This window comes from Lutra lutra, chromosome 5 (genome assembly GCF_902655055.1).
Source record: "Lutra lutra chromosome 5, mLutLut1.2, whole genome shotgun sequence".
NCBI lineage: Eukaryota > Metazoa > Chordata > Mammalia > Carnivora > Mustelidae > Lutra > Lutra lutra.
Genome location: NC_062282.1, coordinates 103,812,598 through 103,831,977, shown reverse-complemented (window position 1 = coordinate 103,831,977; position 19,380 = coordinate 103,812,598). Strand labels below are relative to the sequence as shown.

General features: G+C 39.6%; 1 protein-coding gene and 1 pseudogene across 3 annotated transcripts in view; both read right to left on the bottom strand.

Annotated features, from left to right (window-relative positions):
- The window catches only part of IQGAP2 (IQ motif containing GTPase activating protein 2), a 283,046-nt gene that overhangs the window by 46,409 nt on the left and 217,257 nt on the right, over positions 1-19,380 (bottom strand). For all 3 annotated transcript variants that reach the window (XM_047729600.1, XM_047729599.1, XM_047729601.1), the window contains 4 exons: positions 9,573-9,656; positions 8,132-8,203; positions 6,055-6,124; positions 986-1,194 (listed from right to left, as the gene is read on the bottom strand). In XM_047729600.1, coding sequence (XP_047585556.1) covers positions 986-1,194; positions 6,055-6,124; positions 8,132-8,203; positions 9,573-9,656 — 435 coding nt within the window. The remainder of the gene's footprint in view (positions 1-985; positions 1,195-6,054; positions 6,125-8,131; positions 8,204-9,572; positions 9,657-19,380) is intronic.
- LOC125099952 (single-stranded DNA-binding protein, mitochondrial-like) lies at positions 6,643-7,604 on the bottom strand (annotated as a pseudogene).

Below are 19,380 nucleotides of genomic sequence, written 5' to 3'. Positions count from 1 at the left end.
GGGGGAGAGAGAGTTTGTGTGAGTGGGGGGAGGGGCAAAGGGAGGGAGAGAGAGAGATCTCAGGCAGATGCTGTGTTAAGTGCCAAGCCCAGCGCAGGGTTTGACCTCAATGACCCTGAGATCATGACCTGAGCTGAAATCAAGAGTCGGACCTCCAAATGCCTGAGCCACAAGGTGCCCTGTAAAGGTACTTTTTAAAAAACATCCTAACAATTGGAAGGTACTACTGGTTTCTAGAGGGTGGGGACTGGGATGCTCTGCTATCCTGCAATCTGTAGGGCATTCCTGTGTAACTTCTCCACATTTTGCATGGCTGGATTTGTCAATGTCCTGGTGGTCATTCTGGTATGTCAAAATTCTGTGATTATTTGAGCCTAAAAACTAGTTGTTTTAGATATAACCAAAATACATTTCCTCTCAATTTTAATATACACTGACTTTTCTAGGACTGCAGTTCAGTGGGGGAGATCAACGTGCTTATTCTGAACTTAACAAAGAGTTGTTTTCCATTCTGGGAAGTGAAATCACAGACAGTTCCCCCCTCACTGGCATTGGTCTCATCTGTGGCTATTCATACTCCGTTAAGTTTGTGGTTACTCTGGGAAGAGGTCCAAGCCTCAGGCAACTTGATCACATCTTCTAATGGCACTGGGCCCATGTACTTTCATGTTGCAAACCATGTTTTTATTATCGATTACTTTTTTATATTCATGGAAAGGCCTCAGTCTCATTATGAAGGTACATATGTAAGTAGGCTTTGTTTCCTATAAGTTTCATTTCAGAATGGCAAAGAAATCTTACAAAATATATTATAAGGGGCAGGGTCCAAAAATTTTGCAGGTCTGAGAACCATGAGAAAAATGGTTGGTGAATTGGACAACACATTCTGGATTCCTAATAAGTTTAGCTGGACAAAGGTGTTGTGGGCAAATACACATGCTCCTTCTCTCTTCTGGGAGCCAAGGGCCCCACAGATCGCACTGACCTCCAGTGTTATCCTGTTCTTCACCAGGAGCCCAATCTTGATGTCCATCAAGTTCAGGTCTTTCTCGAGCTGTTGATTGGCTCGGATCTTGGTCACCACTTCTTCCCTTAACCGTGTGACCCCCAGCTCCTCCTGAAAATCCAAGTTACTTTGGTCCAGTAGGTGTACAAATTTTCGGATTACTGTTAATGGTGGGTTTTCAGAGCCAACTGTGGGGAAAGAAGAGGCATGCTTTCATTAGGCATGGTTGGAACTATCATCAATAGGAGAAGAATCAGGTACTTGACTAAAGCATTACGATAAAAATATGGCAATGGAAGTACTTGGTCACTATAATGACTCGCTCTGCCCATGTCAAGTCTGGACAGGGAAACTGATCTTATAAATAACCGCACACCACCAATGCCATCTGGTCTATCTTCTCGTTATCTAATACTTATTTATCAGCCTTCTTCCACACTGCTTCCAGGACTCTCCCACTGAGAAGATAGTTTTTTTTTTTTTTTTTAAGATTTTTATTTATTTATTTGACAGACAGAGATTACAAGTAGGCAGAGAGGCAGTCAGAGAGAGGAGGAAGCAGGCTCCCTGCTGAGCAGAGAGCCCGATGCGGGGCTCAATCCCAGGACCCTGGGATCATGACCTGAGCTGAAGGCAGAGGCTTTAACCCACTGAGCCACCCAGGCGCCCCTGAGAAGATAGTTCTACCCATCTGCGCCTTATTGATGAGGAACGTGAGGAGGTATGTTAACTAAGTTATCTCTGAGACCCTGTGGATGAACCAGATTAAGAGACTCCTGTTCTTGCTAGAACAGGAAGTGGCTTCTCTCAGTCCAAAACACCACGAGGGAGCGAGCAGGAATTAGGTGAAAGTTGAATTAGAAAAAGTCAATGCAAGGAGAACTGTAAGACCAAACAGGAGCTAATGGAATGACAAGTGGAACACAAATTCTAAGTGGCACAAATTAAAGGGTTTTAGTGGGGCACCTGGGTGGCTCAGTCAGTTAAGTGAATGCCTTTGGTTCAGGTCATGATCCTGGGGTCCTGGGATTGAGTCCTGCATCGGGCTTCCTGCTCAGCCCTCCACCTCCCAATTTGTATTCCCTTTCTCGCTTGCTCTGTCAAATAAATAAATTTAAAAAAAAAAAGCATCTTAGAAATTGAAATTTGGTCCTTGTCCTTTCAGCACAGACCAAAGGAGGGCACTCAGAGGCTGGGAGACCAGCCTCAGCTATTGAGAGGGGGGTCTAAGTTCTAAAGGCGTTTCCTCTCAGTGTTTTGAACCTTAATTATGCTTTAATTCCCTGGCATGCTGGCTTCACAAAGAATACAGTTGTTAAAGAGTTTAGTGAACACTGAGTCAACTGTAAGAATAAACGATGTGGACCCTCAGTGATGAATGATGATACACAACAGCACAAAGATGACTTGAAAAAGCTGAGCCCCATTGTGGCAACTTCCATCACCATCCTCTTCCTTATACTGAGACCCTACCCCACCTTCTTTCTACTTCCACCTTGGTTCTGTGGTGTTTTGACATTCAAGAAATAAGAAGAGTTAAAACAACCACACAAAGAACTAACAGCATGAACCCCACATGGACAACCAAATCTAGGGGCATTGGTATTAGTATTTTGCCACTTCTGATGGGTTTTATTGCAGAAATTACTTCAGCTCTTGGGACCCTTCTTTTCCTGATCACTGAAGTACATGTGAATTTATCATCTACTATTTCCAACAATGATGTTGCTAATGACATGGCCATTTTAGAAAAAGCCAGAGCGATGTTCCAGAGCTCACGTATGTAGCTAAGCTGCGAGGACACGAGCCAGCTCACCTGGTCTCCAATTCTTTCTGCTCCTAAGGACTGCTTATCTCTGTATGTGCCAATAAACATGTTAGAAAAAAATTAGTATTCTAGCTTTAGTAATTATTACAGCCCAAATTTAATATTTCCTCTGTCAGCAGAAGCCCTATGACATCTTCAGGCTCAGAATCACTTTGGGATATCTGAATTTCAGAGAATCACCTAATTTGACAGTCATTACTGAGAAGTGGGCCACATCACAGTTGCAATAACCAACAAGCCTAAAGGAACTCAATGTCTTTCCAGAAGGAATGGGTGAAAATCAATGATGACAGACCAATAAAAGTGACTTTCTTTTTTCAGATTAAAAATGCCTTAGTCTTTGGGTGCCTAGGTGGCTCAGTTGGTTAAGTGTCTGTCTTTGGCTCAAGTCATGATCTCAGAATCCTGGGACTGAGCCCCATGTTTGCTCCCTGATCAGTGGGGAGTCTGCTTCTCCCCCCGCCCCCACTCATACTCTCTCTCTCTCTCTCATATAAATAAATAATACCTTTAAAAAAATGCCTTAGGGGGCGCCTGGGTGGCTCAGTGGGTTAAGCAGCTGCCTTCGGCTCAGGTCATGATCTCAGGGTCCTGGGATCGAGCCCCACATCGGGCTCTCTGCTCAGCAGGAAGCCTGCTTCCTCCTCTCTCTCTGCCTGCCTCTCTGCCTGCTTGTGATCTCTGTCTGTCAAATAAATAAATAAATAAAATCTTTAAAAAAAAAAAATGCCTTAGTCTGGGGCGCCTGGGTGGCTCAGTGGGTTAAGCCTCTGCCTTCGGCTCTGGTCATGATCCCAGGGTCCTGGGATTGAGCCCCGCATCGGGCTCTCTGCTGAGCAGGGAGCCTGCTTCCTCCTCTCTCTCTGCCTGCCTCTCTGCCTACTTGTGATCTCTGTCTGTCAAATAAATAAATAAAATCTTAAAAAAAAATGCCTTAGTCTTATAAAGATGCTGAATTGAGAAAGAAATGAAAAGTTACATTTCAGTTACCACAGAACCACCCTAACTTACTCACTAACATAATTTCTATCTACCCTCTATGCTTTAACATAAAATCACCTGGATTTTTAAATTGGAATTTCTTTTGTCTTTGAAATTTAAAAAATATGTAAAGGGGTGCCTGGTGGCTCAGTTTGTTAAGCATCTGATTCTTGATTTTGGTCCAGGTCATGATCTCGAGCCCTGCATCAGGCTCGGTGCTCAGCAAAGAGTCTGCTTGAGATTCTCTCTCTCCATCTCCTCTGTCCCCTCTTCCTCTCATGCTCTTTTCTTTCTCAAGTAAATAAATAACAATTAAAAGAAAATGTAAGCAAGTGAAAAGCATCCCTACAACTGACCACAAAAACATGTTACCTAGAAAGAAATGAAAAGCAGCCTGTGTTCAGCTGGAAAATTTATTCTTAAAATGTCTTTCATGAGCAAGGACAGTAGCAAACCTGTTCTAGTGTGTCGGGGCTCAGAAAACAAAAATCCCTATTTAGACTTCTTGGAAAACACTTAAAGGTATCCACCAGCTGAGAGATGAATCTCATGAATTCGACAATGGAGAAGTGTGGCCCTGCAAATACTAGTTGGCCTTCCCTTACTTAGCTTGCAGAGGGAATTCTGGAATCCTGCAGAATGATGTGTTACCTAATACATCCTATAGGCTGGAAGCAGAACCTGCTCTCTAAATCTTTCTGAGGCTTTTCCTTAACAAGTACCAAGGAAGACCTTTCTTGAGCCGTATACTTCACCCCAGAACTCAGATGGACTTTAGGCTAAAAGGGTACCAGCTAAACTACTTCCTTGGCACCGTGCTCATTATAGTACTCAAATTTGCTTCCTCCAAAAAATAAAAATGAGAAGGAAGGCAGAGGTAGACACAGCACAATGGCCATTTTCACGACTAAGATGCCAAGTCATGATTTTTTTTTTTTTTTACCCTCTCAAAACTAATTCAGAATAACCTGACCAAAAGATGTAAAAAGTTTGTGCAATACTAGTAGGCTTATCAGCAGGTTCTTAATCTATCACATGTTCTTGTGATAGTAAGAATGTTAAAAATTCAGCATATAAAAAAAGATCTTCACTATGTAAAGAACAGAACATACGCAATGTTGGGATTGTAAATAGTACAAAATGTCAATGCTATTTCTGGGTGATTTTTATTTTATTTTGCTCTTTTAATATTTTCTACAAATGGCATGTCATATTATAATAAAATATTTTAAAAACTACAGGGACCATGAAAGTTGAGAATGAAATTATAGGAAGATGTTTATGGTCATCTTCAGGAGATGAGCTTTTCCTTTTCTTATTCATATTTTTTTCCTTCTTACTCTTGTTTCCAAAATTTCTGATGTGAACATGTTTTATTCTTAGAATGAGGGGAAAAAAATCATAGGCCAACAAAAAAAACTAAACAGTTTCAAATAAAAGCTTATCTTCTGGCTCTTTCGCATTAGATTTCTGACTCTAGCTCAAATTTAATATAAAAATATCAGCATTTATGCCAACTCCTTTCTTTCTGAAGAAATCATATCCACTCTACCTACCGCTTCCACTTACAACAGGAAGGCCAACTTCCTGCCATCAACATTCCTTTGTGTACCAATTCAGAACCTGGGGTCTGAGATGGTCAAAACCTACTGGAAACAATGGACAACTTCTATTCCTGGAGCAGTCTCTTGTTTTTGTTTTTGCCTCGTTTAAAGAGAATCCATACTTTGTTTCAGAGTATAGATGATCCCCAGCTAGTGATGGCTTGACTTACGATGTTTTTGACTTCATGATGGTGCAAATGCCACACATATTCAAAAGGAAAGTACTTTGAATTTTGAATTTGCAACTTTTCCCAGGCTAATACCATGCCATAGGATGCTCCCTCAGGATACTGGGTAGCAGGAGTGAGCCACAGCTCCCTGCCAGCCACATGATCATGAGGGTAAACCACCCATATACTCACCACCATTCTGTTCTTCACTTGCAGTGTGGTATTCACTAAATAACATGAGCTATTCAACTCTTTACTATAAAATTGGCTTCGTGTTAGATCATTTGTCCAACCGTAGGCTAATTTAAGTGCTCTGAGCACATTTAAGGCAGCCCAGGCTAAACAATGATGTTCCACAGATTAGATGTGTTAAGTGCATTTTCAACTTAGGATATTGGCAACTTGTGATGGGCTTATTAGGAAGAACTCCATCGTTAGTGGAGGAAGATCTGTACTTCCACTTACCCAAAGTTTTGTAGTCATCTCTAGCTTTGTTTGCTCTCAGTAGGGACTGTATTTTCACAATTTCATTTTTCTGCAAAAGAATGAGACCAGTCATGATCTTCCCAAGGTCCCTCTATTCCATGATTATAGAATTCAGAACTACCCAAGAACTGAGAGTATTTAAGAATGGACACTACTTAGGAGCACCTCACTGGCTCAGGTGGTGGAGCACATGACTTTTGATATCAGGGTTTTAAGTTCGAGCCCCATGTTGAGTGTAGAGATTACTTAATTTTTTTTCATTTTATATAAAAGAATATTTTAATTTTTGTCCTTAGGAACTATGAAGACTATACATGATTTGGATATGAGACTACCAAACAATGGCCAAAGAAGAACCATCCACTCTATGACTTGTCTTTGGTAGGTCACTCAGAATTTTCTTTTAACTAATCATTTTAGAGAGATATAGAGAGAATAGATGGGGATGGGCAAAGAGAGAGAGAGAGAAAGAGAGAAAGAGAAAACCACAAGCAGACGCCCTGCTGAACATGGAGCCCAACACGGAGCTTGATCCCACCACACTGAGATCATGCCTGAGCTGTAATCAAGAGTCAGACACTCAACCAATTGAGCTGCTCAGGTGCTCCTGGTCACTCAGAATTATGTTATGAGCTATGACTGCTGTTGCTTGTCACCTCATGTTATTTTCATCTGTGTATTCATAAATTCGGGACCCATTTCAAGTAAATTCGGGACCCCTTTTCCACATACTGATACACCATATCTCTGATGCCTGGTTGGAATACTGATATTCTGTGCCATGTTGTCTTCTTACTGACATCACCCTTTTGGTATGCTTCACTCTCCCCTGACCACCACATCTCATTCGTTGCTAGAAAAGATACTGTGATTGGGTTTTCCCCTCCCACCTGTCTCATGACGGGAGTCCTGACCCACTCACCCAAGTAGTTGCACATGGTTCAGAGATCTCTCAAGAACGAAGTTGCTCACTATTTCAGACTCACGTCTTATAAATTGATGAAATGCCTCTAATACAGGTCTCTGAGATATGCCTTCTATTGGCTTTTCCTGTAAGTTAGTCTTTGTTTTTTTTCCTACTGAAGGACTTGAGGCTCTTTCCCTTCCTCACCTGACACTCTCAAAAATAAAATCTTTTTTTTTTCTTTAAGAACGAAAACTATTTAGAACTGACAATAGTTAGATGGAATGTATTCAATGTTTATTTTTTGCATTTTCTTTGCAGAGAAAAGGTCAGGTAAGTCAGCTAAAAGTATTGACAAGATTATATAGCACCGTTTATAAAGAGATCTAAAAGGGAAAAGAATTTTAGCCCAAATTTAGATGATTCAGCCTGTGTTCACTTATCTATTCTTTAAAAGATCCTGAAAAAATTCTTCCTGTGGGCTTCTATTTATCAGTCACCAGTTAGAAAAACTTTACAAGCAGTGTTGGAAAATACTCATCTGGAATCTTTTCTCTAGCCCACATCTGTTTCTTTTCACACATTTCCTATGCAGTCCTGACTAGTAAAGTCTCACTCTGAACATGAGTTCTGAATAAAAAAATGTAAGCCTCCAAATATTATCACATTGAGTTTTTAAGACCTGTTGTTTCCTCCTACTGTTCATTTCCACCATTTACCTTTGGACTTAAAAACAAAATATAAGGTTACTGGTGTATAGATTCCAACTATCCATCCAACTAAATGACACTAGTGTTTTAGACACTGAACCAAAGACAGCTGGGCAGACATGAAAATATCAACCTCATCAAAAGCTCTGGTATGTCTTAGGACAAAAGGAAGCAAGTGCATGAATGATAGTTATGACAAAGGAAGCAAGTGCATGAAGACTTTTCATTTTCTCTTCCTGAACTGACAAGATAGTCTATTTAATACAAAGACTACACAGGAACACTATGCAGCCAGCATATACAATATGCCAGCAGCCTTCTACTTGGGTTCTTTTCTGAAAACATTTCCACCATTTACTAGAAATCATTCAATGCGAACATTCAACAAAGCATTCGTTCAGTTCATTCTCAGCCAGGGGAAATCAACTTGTGTGTGCCTTACATGATCTCTGAAATACTGCAGTCGTGCAAGGTGATTCCTCCGTGCGACTACCATCCGGAACCAGGACTGAATCTAAAAAAGAGTTAAATAGAGAAATCAAGGCAATTACTAAACAACCTTTAATATTTTTTCATGTAGTCTTTCTAAAGATAATATTGATATTTTGATAAAAAAAGAAAAAGTGAACAGCCTACCAAATAATTAACGTCCTAAGCATTATCTTCATCTCCTACTCCTGTTGTTACATTTTCCCTAGGGTTTTGAAGCGTTTTATACCTTATGGTATGGAAGGTAATGTAGCTTTGTACCATTTTGCTTTCATCTTAGGAAATAAAAACCAAGAGGGCAAGGCATTTTGCTGAGAGCTAGAGCAGGTCAGGGAATCAAAACACAAGTCCAGGATTTCTTCCAGCATCCCTTAACAGCATCCAGGATCCTTTAGGTCTTTATAGGAAAGCACATCCAGACTTCTCCTGAGGGACAAGTTCGGACCTACAGTTTTCTGATACAACACAGGCTTATGCCCCATGGCAAGCAGAACACATTACCAAGGAGCACAATGGAACTAGATGATATCATTCTCTGCCTTCACAGTTTCAAAGGTCTTTTGAATTAATCTCATTTGATTTCAATCTCTGCTATTCCAATTCTCATCTGGATTTCCACATTGTCTGAAAGTTCATTTCTCAGCTGTCCTCTGGTTTTTAGCACTGGGCAGTGGGCACCCCAGTGTCTTTCCTTTTTCTAAACTCAGGGCTGTCAGCCTGGGTGGAGAGCTGGGTTAGACCTACTTACCCCCCACATGCAGGTCCTAACTTAGTTCTACTTTTTCTTGTCACTGGTTTTGTATTTGCCTAACAACTAAGGTTTTGTACTGTTAAGTTTTGTAAATGTTATTAGTGAATATGGTTAAGAGGGATGTGTAATAACAGTGTTTTCCCCAAAGCTTAAATAATCAATTTGGAGTTCCTAGAGAAAGAGCATTTATAGGTTTTGAAATACTTGCACAATTGATTCTCAAAACTATAGAAAGGACCTGAGCCAGGTACAGTGTTTTAACAGACTTGAAGATGATCAGTTGAGTAATGGACGTGGGACTCAAACCCGCGACATAATTCATATGTCAAGACTCTTATGTACTCTTTCCATAATCTGTCTTCCAAGAACAAAACTAAAATGAAGAGAAAGTCATTTTAATTAAGTCAAGCACTTGAGGGCCACCTAGGTGGCTCAGTGGGTTAAGCCTCTACCTTCAGCCCAGGTCAGGATCTCAGGGTCCTGAGATCGAGCCCCACATCTGGGCTCTCTGCTCAGCAGGGAGCCTGTTTCCCCCTCTCTCTCTTCCTGCCTCTCTGCCTACTTGTAATCTCTCTGTCAAATAAATAAATAAAACCTTAAAAAAAAAAGTCAAGCACTTGATAAAGTGGCAAGGGATGTTTACCTTCACAATAGAATCAACATTATTAATCAACATTTGCCGCCTGCGCAAATATGCTTTCCGTTGTTTACATCCCTTCCAAAAAGCCTGTGGGAAAGAGCAAGTAACAGAATTACTTATGTGCAACAATTCCCCACTTAATTTTAGAAAGCACAAGAACAGAGTGCATCTCAGGAGACACGGAGCTGGGACACTGTCGGGGCCCTCCCTTCCAAATCTCATGGGGATACCATCACTGGGGAGTGGACATTATATTGAGCAGAACATACCAGATCATGGCTTGTCCCATACTTGGGAAAGCACATTTACCAGGTAGAACCCAGTTTCCCATTTGAAAGCTTAATTTTGCCAAGGTTCTGGGTGACAAGACATAATAATAATAATAAAATAGAATTGTCCTGAAACATACAAAGAGATTAACTGAGTACTGCTACCATGTGGTAACAGTATCAGATGCTTCAAAATAATGGCTAGTAACTATTTTTACTCCAGCAAGTGACCCACCGCGGTCCAGACCAAAGAAGGCGAATGCTTGGCTGATTTGTAACTCTGGATCCCTGAAAAAAGGAGTGCTGTGACTGATCATTTATTATCTTATCTACATGAAGTTAGTGACGCTTCATCAACAAAGCTTTAGTAGGTTATTACCATGAAAGAGAACTTTTATATAGGCAACACTTACAAAAACTAGACACAAACTGGTATCTTTAGAATGATTAAATACAAAAATAAGTTTATTCCAGTTCATTTCTGAGAACGTTTTTTATTGAAACAAAGCTTTGGAACTCCCTTCGATCCTCTGGTTTTGTTTTCATATTAGAAATGAAATATAAGTTTCTTGTTAAAAAGGATAATACAAAAAATGAAATTATTTTTTATAAATTTCATGTCTACATATGTCAAACTACATCATTCATTCATTTGAAAAAAGGCATGTGGAATTTTATTACCATTTAAAAAATATGTCCTGTAATGATTCAAAATAAAAGTTAGTATGGTAAAAAAAAAAAAAAAAATCAACTGAGCACTTGTTCCAGACTTCTCCTCTCAATCCAAATCCCTGGATATAACAAAGTATTTAAAAAAAATACTTTCCTTTTTGAAATAATTAGAAACTCACAGGAAACTCCAAAAATAATAGAGTTCCATGTAACCTTCACCCAGCTTCCGCTAATGGTAAATCTCAAAAATAGGCTGTTAAAGTAATACGATACAGTGTTAGAAAAGCAAGCACATGGACCAACAACTCTGAGGGATCCTGGAGGAGAGAAGGTAGTTGGAATTGGACTTAAAGAGGGAACCACAGAATCAACATCTACAAAAATAAAAGAATATCTACAAACAATGTGGGATGGCTCTAAGCTTGAGGGAGCCTCCGGCAGCACTCAGAATAACTTTGGGTAAGTTGTTACCTTATCCACTCATCCACTCCAAGCTGTGAATAAAATAGCAAAGATGGGAGTGTGGGGTTCAGGCAAAGTACAAAGGAATAGTCTTTTTGAGGGAATTCAGCAATATCAGATTTAACACTATTTAACCTTTCACCTAGTACTTCTAATTTTCTTCGTATCTAGCCCAAGAAAAGCACCAGTATAGAAGAACTCTATGTAAGGGTTTTTGTTGCAGCATTGCTTATAATACTAACACGTGCTTAGAGCAGAATGTTTACACATGGGAAAACAGATCAGCTACAACTGCACTCCTAGTGAGGGATGCTATGTGGCAGTTAGGATGAGATAGGGTCAGATATATTGACTACAGCGGTGTTCTGTATCTTGAGGAACAAGACGATCTCCAAGATACAATGCAAAGAAAACAAAGAAATTATAGTTTACCACACATACGATGATAGGACCTGTTAACAACAAAAAAAAAGAAAAAACATAGTAATATGTGTTTCTATGCAAAGAATCTGTACTCAATGCCTAGATGATGATGTATGAGGATCTAGTAGAGAAAAGGTATAAAGTACAATGTGCCTATGTGCCCACTCCTACTTAGACTTAGCTGCTCTACAAAAATCTCTTCATTTTTTGTTATGTATGCTCTGAAATGGGCAAACATGGGGTAAGCATATACACTGTAGTACTGTAAACAACCTTGTACACACATTATTATGTATTTTGTATGCATTATTCCTGTCAAGATGGGTTATTAGATGGGGGATTACTGGCTCCATAATTGATATTTGAAATGGAAAGCTACTGTCAAACTGTACTCCAAAGAGTGTAAGATAGGTATTTCTTTCCCCAGGGTCTCACTGAACTGACAAAATTAAAAACATTGATGATATCCAAACCGACTGATAAAAATGGCTCTTCATTTTTATTTATACTTCGATTTCCAGAAAAGTGAAGAAACTTTACCTTCCTACATATACCTTACCCTACCCCATTTATAATACAATTTCATTTTGTCTATGTATATATTTAGAACAGTGTAAGACAATGTTAAAATTTTTACTTCAACTGTTAAACATAATTAAAGAAATTCAAGAGTAGAAGTAAAATATATTTACCTACAAATTTACTTCCCTTGTTCTTTCTTCCTTCCCAGTTTCCCAAAATTCTTTTATCATTTTCTTTCTTTCTTTTTTTTTTTTTTTGTTTAGAGAACTTTCTTAGCTATTCTTTTAGGGCAGGTATGTGAATGATAACTTCTGTTAATTTTCCTCTTCATTGGAGAATGTCTGGATTTCCCCTTCATTCCTAAAGATTATTTTTGGTGGATAACGAATACTATGTTACTTTCCATGTTGTGCCATTCGTCATCTCCATAGGTCCTTATGAAAAACCTTCTGTCATGAGAACTGTTTTCCCCTTATAGCTAAGTTGCCATCTCTATTTCACTGCTTTAAAGATTTTTAATTTTGTTTGTTTGTTTATTTTCAGAGGTTTGTGATGCATCTTTGGGTACATTTGAGTTCATCCTTCTTGGGATTTACTTAGCTTCTTGGATTTGTGGTTCTGTGTCTTGGACCACACACAGGAACTTTTCAGACATTATTTATTTCAGGCTTTTCCAGTACTTCTCCTTTCTCTTCTCGTCTGAAACTCTGATGACACAAACATTAAATCTTTTATTATGGTCCCACAGATGCCTTGAGGCTTTGTTCATTGTTTTTTTCAGTTTTTTCTCTCTGTTGTTCAGATCTAGTAATTTCTATCATTCTATTCTCTAGTTCACTAATTTGGTCCTGTGTTCCCTCCATTTTGCTGCTGAGTCCATGCAGCGAGTTTTTTTTAATACGTTGTTCTATGTCTTAGCTCTAAAAATTGTTTTTTTTTCTATCTTTTATCTCTTTGCTGAGAATTCCTATTTTTTCCTTTGTTTCAAGTGTGTTCATAAGTGCTTACCATAACATGGCAGCTTTAAAATCTTTGTCAGGTAATTAAAACATCTCTGTTATTTGTATTGGTATCTATTTTTTCTTTTAAGATTTACTAATTTGTGTGTGAGAGAGAGAACACAGAGGGATAGTGAGGAAAAGCAGACTCCCTGCTGAGCTGAGAGCCAACGTGGGGTTTGATCCCAGGACCCCAAGATCATGACCCCAGCAGAGGGCAGACGCTTAACTGACTGAGCCACCTCCGCATTCCTGTATTGGCACCTAGTAATTGTCTTTCAAAATTTATGTTTTGTTTGGTTCTTGAAATGTTTATTATTGATTGAAATGTATACAAATTGGATATTATGTGGTGACTAATAAGACCGGATTTTTTTAACCTGTTCTAGGTGGTTTTCCCTGACACTGTTCTGGCAAGGGAGGAAGGTGGTGGTGCTGCCTCATTACTGACAAGCAGGGGTAGAAGTTCAGGTTCTCTGCCTAGCCTCTATTGAAATCTGAGGTGGGGGCTGCTTATTACTGCTGGGTGGGGGCTGGGAGCTCTGACTACTCCCCAAGGCTGCGCCAATACCACTCTGCCCAGGTGGGCGGTAGTGCTGTGTTACTACTCCTCATACGGCCTCCACTGACAGCAGAAGGCTTTGCAGCAGCTGGCCTCATTACTACTGGGTTGTGATTGAAGTCCTGACTCTCCACCATGCCTTCTTTGATTCCATCAAAGAAAGGGAGGGCTGCCACATTACTGTTTGTGAGCATTGAAATTCATGCTCTGTGGGTATCTGGGTACCTTGTTAGAGTCTACTAGGGTGGAGGGCCAAACTCTCGAGTTGACTTCGTGGCATGACTGGTGTGAGGTCACAGATTTGTCTTGCTTTGTTTGTTTGTTTGTTTGTTTTTTCCTGTGCTGTTTGGCTAGAGTGGAGAGGTTATTGTCTAAATGTTTTGTCCTCCTGGGCTGCACCTTTCCTGGTCCTTTGGCTACATAGCAGGCTTTTGTAGGAGTTTCTGCCTGCACCCACTGGCATGTCCATGTTGCCAGTCTCTGCAGCAAGAAGTCTGAGATATATGAAGCTAAAAGAAAACCACAGAACTCACCTCCATGTCCTTCCTTGGGTCTCAAGGTTCCCAAGCCAGTCTGCTTCTCCTCTCCATTTTTCAGTGTTATGTTTGTTTACAAATAATGTCTGGGGCTTTTAGCTGTACTCAGAGGAGAGAATAGGGAAACGTAGCTGTATTCTGTATTCCCAGAAGTGGGAGTTAAGTCCAAATGGTTTTTAAGTACCCAATGTTCTAGGGTTTCCTATACTATTAAGGCCATTTGAATTTATTCCTCGACAGATTACAAGATTAAAAAAAAAATTAGAAGTGTAAAAATTAGTTATGATTCAAGAGGGTCACCTTAAAAACTATTAAACCTGAGTTCTTCCAAGTGATTGGTTATAAATGTATATATATAGTTGATTAATTTTCTGCATGTGAAAAATAAACAATACAATAGAAAAAAGATGATAGTCATGATACCAAAAATAACTAATGGAGTAAACTTAAATAGGAATAAATTTAATGCTATATGGAGGGAAAGATTAATAAATGGAGAGGTATACTGATTACTGAACTAGAAGATTCATTATTGTAAAGATATCAATCTCCTCAAATAAACTAAAATCTCAATGTAATTATTACAGAAAATTCCGGAATGGGTCTGGAACTTTATCAGCTGCCTTTGTACTAACTATTGAAATGAACACATGTTTTTCTCCTTTAAGCTATTATGATGATAAAGAATTCTACAGGAAGGTAAATTATTGAGGATTTAAAACTGGAGTGAGCTTCATAGTGCTTCTCAAACTGTAATATGTATACAAAATCTTTGGAGGGTTTTTTTAAAAATGCAGATTGGAATTTAGTGGGTCTGGGTGGGGGTTTCAGGTAATGACAGTGCCGGTATATGCCCTACACTTCAAGTAATAAAGATCTAAGCAAAGAAAAAGGATTTTTAGTTGATGGCCCATTTAGAAAATGCCACCATGGGAACTGTCGGTGCGGCATTTTTGAGATGATGGGAAAAACTGTCATCCACAATTGCTTGCAAAAGTGTCCTGATGGCTATAGAGACTAGGGGAAGGGAACCCTAGCTGTGGGTTATTGGAAGCCATGGCAAATTAACTACTAACACATTCATTGTGATGGGTCTCATTGGTGCTCCCTATGTTTTTGTGGGTAACACTTTTAAAGCACAGAAATGTGAAAAACTATATTCAAACATACCCCATTTTAAAATTCAAACTGAAAAGCAAATAAGGTATTAGGATAAGCTGAAGTTCTTTCTTCTGCTTTTCTGGAATTATCTAAACTTCAGAAACACTATTAATCTTATTAGCTCAGATTCACAAACCTTCTGGATAATCTGTTATAGTAAAGACTGATGTAATATTGACACATTCTTGCACTGGTAGAATGAACCCATTTATCCATTCTGTATTATTTTTTAATGTACCAAGGAGTCAATGTTCAATAATAGGATTTTCCTGGAGGTTTAATTCAGTATTTCATCTCTTTACTGATTATGCAGAGTTTTCTAAAATCATTCTACACTTAATATTTTTATTGTTACTTTCCCAAACCAAGGCAACTTTGGTGGGTATAGAATTTTTGGTCTACAGAAGCAGAATACTATATGCCTCTTTCTTGTCAAAATTATACATTCTTTTTCAGTTTTTAAGTTTTAGTTCCACCACAACTGTTTTTTTTTTACTCAGTGCTAACAGAAGTCCTGTGCTAGGCCATAAGACTGCAGGCTTTTCTAATTAGATGATGTTTATTAAAAGCAATTACGAGTATAAAGTTGGGAGAAAGGAGTTACTGATGAAAATGCAAAAGGAGACAAAATTCTAAACCATAAAGCCATTTGCAAGCAGAGTTTTGCAGACAATTAGAGACAGAATGTATTTACAGTAGTGTCCATTTCCTTCTCTGGCCGGTCTAAGAACTTGTGGGAAAATTTAGAACAGCCATCTTTTTGTTGGTTTGTTTTTTTTCTTACCATAAACGTATTTTCTGTGTAATACCTATTTAACAAAGTACATTTTCAAAATATCTAGACCTCAGAGGTTACTGCTCTGTTTTACAGCCTTTATAACTGTCAATCTCTAGAAAATCTGGCTTGCTAAATTGGTTGCCTTGTTTGGTAACTGGGCACCCAGGACAGTAATATCCAAATTACCAACTCTAACTTCTGAAGCACAAATTCTTGTGTGACCTCTTAGCCAAGAAAACCCTAACCATTTATCTCTTTTTGTTCTTAGCTCCAAGAGAGAAAGCCCACTAATATTCTAGAGTAGTCACTTATATTAAAACAACATGAGGGCGCCTGGGTGGCTCAGTGGGTTGGGCCTCCACCTTCGGTTTGGGTCATGATCTCAGGGTCCTGGGATCGAGTCCTGCATTGGGCTCTCTGCTCAGCGGGGAGCCTGCTTCCTCCTCTCTCTCTCTCTCTGCCTGCCTCTCTGCCTACTTGTGATCTCTGTCAAATAAATAAATAAAATCTTTAAAAAAAATAAAACAAAATAAAACAACATGATGCGGGACGGTCCCATCAGATCGCCCCCTTCCTCCCCACCTGCAGACTCTCCCACTGCTCCAGGCAATCTGAAAGCTGCTTCAGAGAAGCTTCCTTCTCTTTCTTTCCAAGATGCCTGTAACACTCTCTGAAGTTCAGTAATTCACTAATTCCCTCATTCCCAGGGCTAAGTTTGGGTGTTTGCCACCATCATGGTTTTTCCTAAGAAGTAGCATTCCAGCATTCCTCAGTTCAAGGAAAAAAAATACCACAGCTATCTATTTCTTCCTGCTCAGTTTTGCTGATCTCTCCCTGTATCACAGCAGCAATCTCAATGTCAGCTCCATTATCTGTCCTTGGAGCCATCATCTCCTCTCTTCGGACACTGCTGAGCACCTAAGGGCCGCAAACTGTGCCGAGTCTGATATGTGAGTCATCCCGCTTCATTCTGACAACCCAGCCACAAAACGAGTTATTATCATTTTCAGATGAGAATGTACATTTCAAATGGTCTATTTTTTTCTTCAGCGTTCTGTGAGAGTTTTCCCAAGCTGTGCACATGCTGCAGTTATTCTCAGCGTTTGCTGCGCATTCTGCAATCCTGATTTCATTTACATCCTACAACGTCACTATTTCTTCTCCTCTCTTTTGATATCAGTTATCTTTCAATGTTTTGTCTTATTTCTCTAAGTCCATGTCTTATTCAATTCCTTGAAAGCATGAAAGAGCTTCAGCATAGAAATTCTTCCATCTCCTGGGCTAAGAGCATCCTTAAATGTTAGTTTACTTAATTTATATATACAATTTATAATCCTTTTCTTTTTTTTTTTTAATAAAATATTCCTTTTTGTTTGAGATTATTTTCTGGGCCACTCATTTATAAATACAGGCAATGTTACCAGGGCCTTCTCACTGCTCAAAAGTAGTATGGCTTGGGGTGCCTGGGTGGCTCAGTGGGTTAAGCCTCTGCCTTCGGCTCAGGTCATGATCTCAGGGCCTGGGATGGAGCCCCGCATCGGGCTCTCTGCTCAGCAGGGAGCCTGATTCCCTCTCTCTCTCTGCCTGCCTCTCTGCCTACCTGTGATCTCTCTCTCTCTGTCAAATAAATAAATAAAATCTTAAAAAATAGTATGGCTTTTTCTCTCTCACTGTTCTCAAGAGATTCTCTCTCTGCAGGGAGAGAGATAGGACACCTTACTTTACAGGGGAAAAATCCTATGAATGACAGTGAATTTCTCATGAGACACATTGGGTACCTTCTGATATATTCCATTAAGTACTCAAGACAGAGGACTGGCTAATGATGCCATATATTCTCTCTACCACTATTCAGTTCTTTGGGAGGAGACCAAGGGGAGTAGAACTGAGGAGGGGCTGGCCTTAGCCTGGGAGCCTTTTCTCTGAATTTGTTAAGACTACTGTATCTGGGACTCAATGAACCAGCTAGGAAGATTGAGCTCTTTCATGGAGGGGAAGTCCTCACATTTGAGATCATTCCCATAATTCAGGGTAAATCGGCCACATCGACAAAAAGTGAGAGTAGCATAATATCCGTTGGTTCATGACCTTCTGGTTTTGTAGGTCAGCAAGTTTATGCTGAATATGCATTCCTCTCCAGTCTATAGCTTGCCTTTACACCTCCGGCTCTCCTCATTAAAAAACCATCAGAAGAGTTGAGGGGAAAAACAAACAAAAACAAAAGAAGGAAGGGTGACTTCACAGTTCCATGGCTTCTTTAGTCTTATCGAGTCTGCTGAGATGGAGGAAAAAGGCTCAGATGATAGCTTCTGCTCTTCTCCCGAACCTTCTCATGACTTTGGCCCTGGGTCCCAATATCAGATGGACTTTATACCAGTGTGCTCCGCAGAATGTCCTCCAAATACAACACTGCTCCACACCCTGAGACTGGACAGCTTACGGTTGGTCCAAATTGTGTCAGGTTGGCTGACACTTTTAAATTCTGTGTAAAATTAGAGCCTTAGCATCAATGGAGAGGATTCTCTCTTCAGGCTTTTTAAATTTCCTGTGTGTTTTATCTACCATTTGTTTAAAGAAGAAATAAAATGGAAAACTTACTGGTTAAGCTAAGAAAACGTCTTTGTCCAGCTTATGGGAGAAATTTCTTCTAAAAATTAATCATTTCTGCCTTCTAACATCTTAAGCTCTGAACAGATTCAAATATTTGAGCACCTATCATACACAAGATACAAGAATACAAGAATTTTAAAAACTTTTATTTTCTGCCCTGGATGATATTATAGTTAGGTGAGGAAAGCAGGTAAGCACACCAATGATCACAAAAGAGGAATCTTCAACTTAAAAACTTCCATTTTGGGAAATTTCTTAGTTATTGGCCAATGCAAAAACCCATCAAATGCTGTCTGTCAATAACAGTATCACTCTGGATGCACAAAAAAAGACACACAGCCCTTTGGAAGCCAGCATGGTGGTTGGTGGAGGGTGGTAGGAAAATACAGAGGAGAAACATCTAAATTTGACCAGTCCCTCTCTTGGCAACCAGAAAGTTCAGAGGAGTCATGCAAGCTTAAGAACAACTCAAGACCAACCAGGGAGGAAAGAAGGATTTCTCCTGTAGTCCTAAATGAAGAGTATGTAAGGGAGAAGAGTTTCTTGGAGAGGCTAAATCCATTTCATCAGCTCTTCTGTTCTTTCCTTCTAGAAGAACACAGAAACAGGTGCCATTCAACATGCACTAGCCACGGAAAAACCAATTCATAAAGCACCTAGTATAGAAAGTAGATGACACAAGGAGATCCAGCTTTTTAGAGAAACAGGATTTCAACTCTGATCTGAGGAGTCCCTCTGGCTCCAGCTAGGTTGGTGGTAGGCAGACCTTGGCAAGTCCACAGTACCCCTTGATGGTCTCCAAAGGTGAATAATCATTC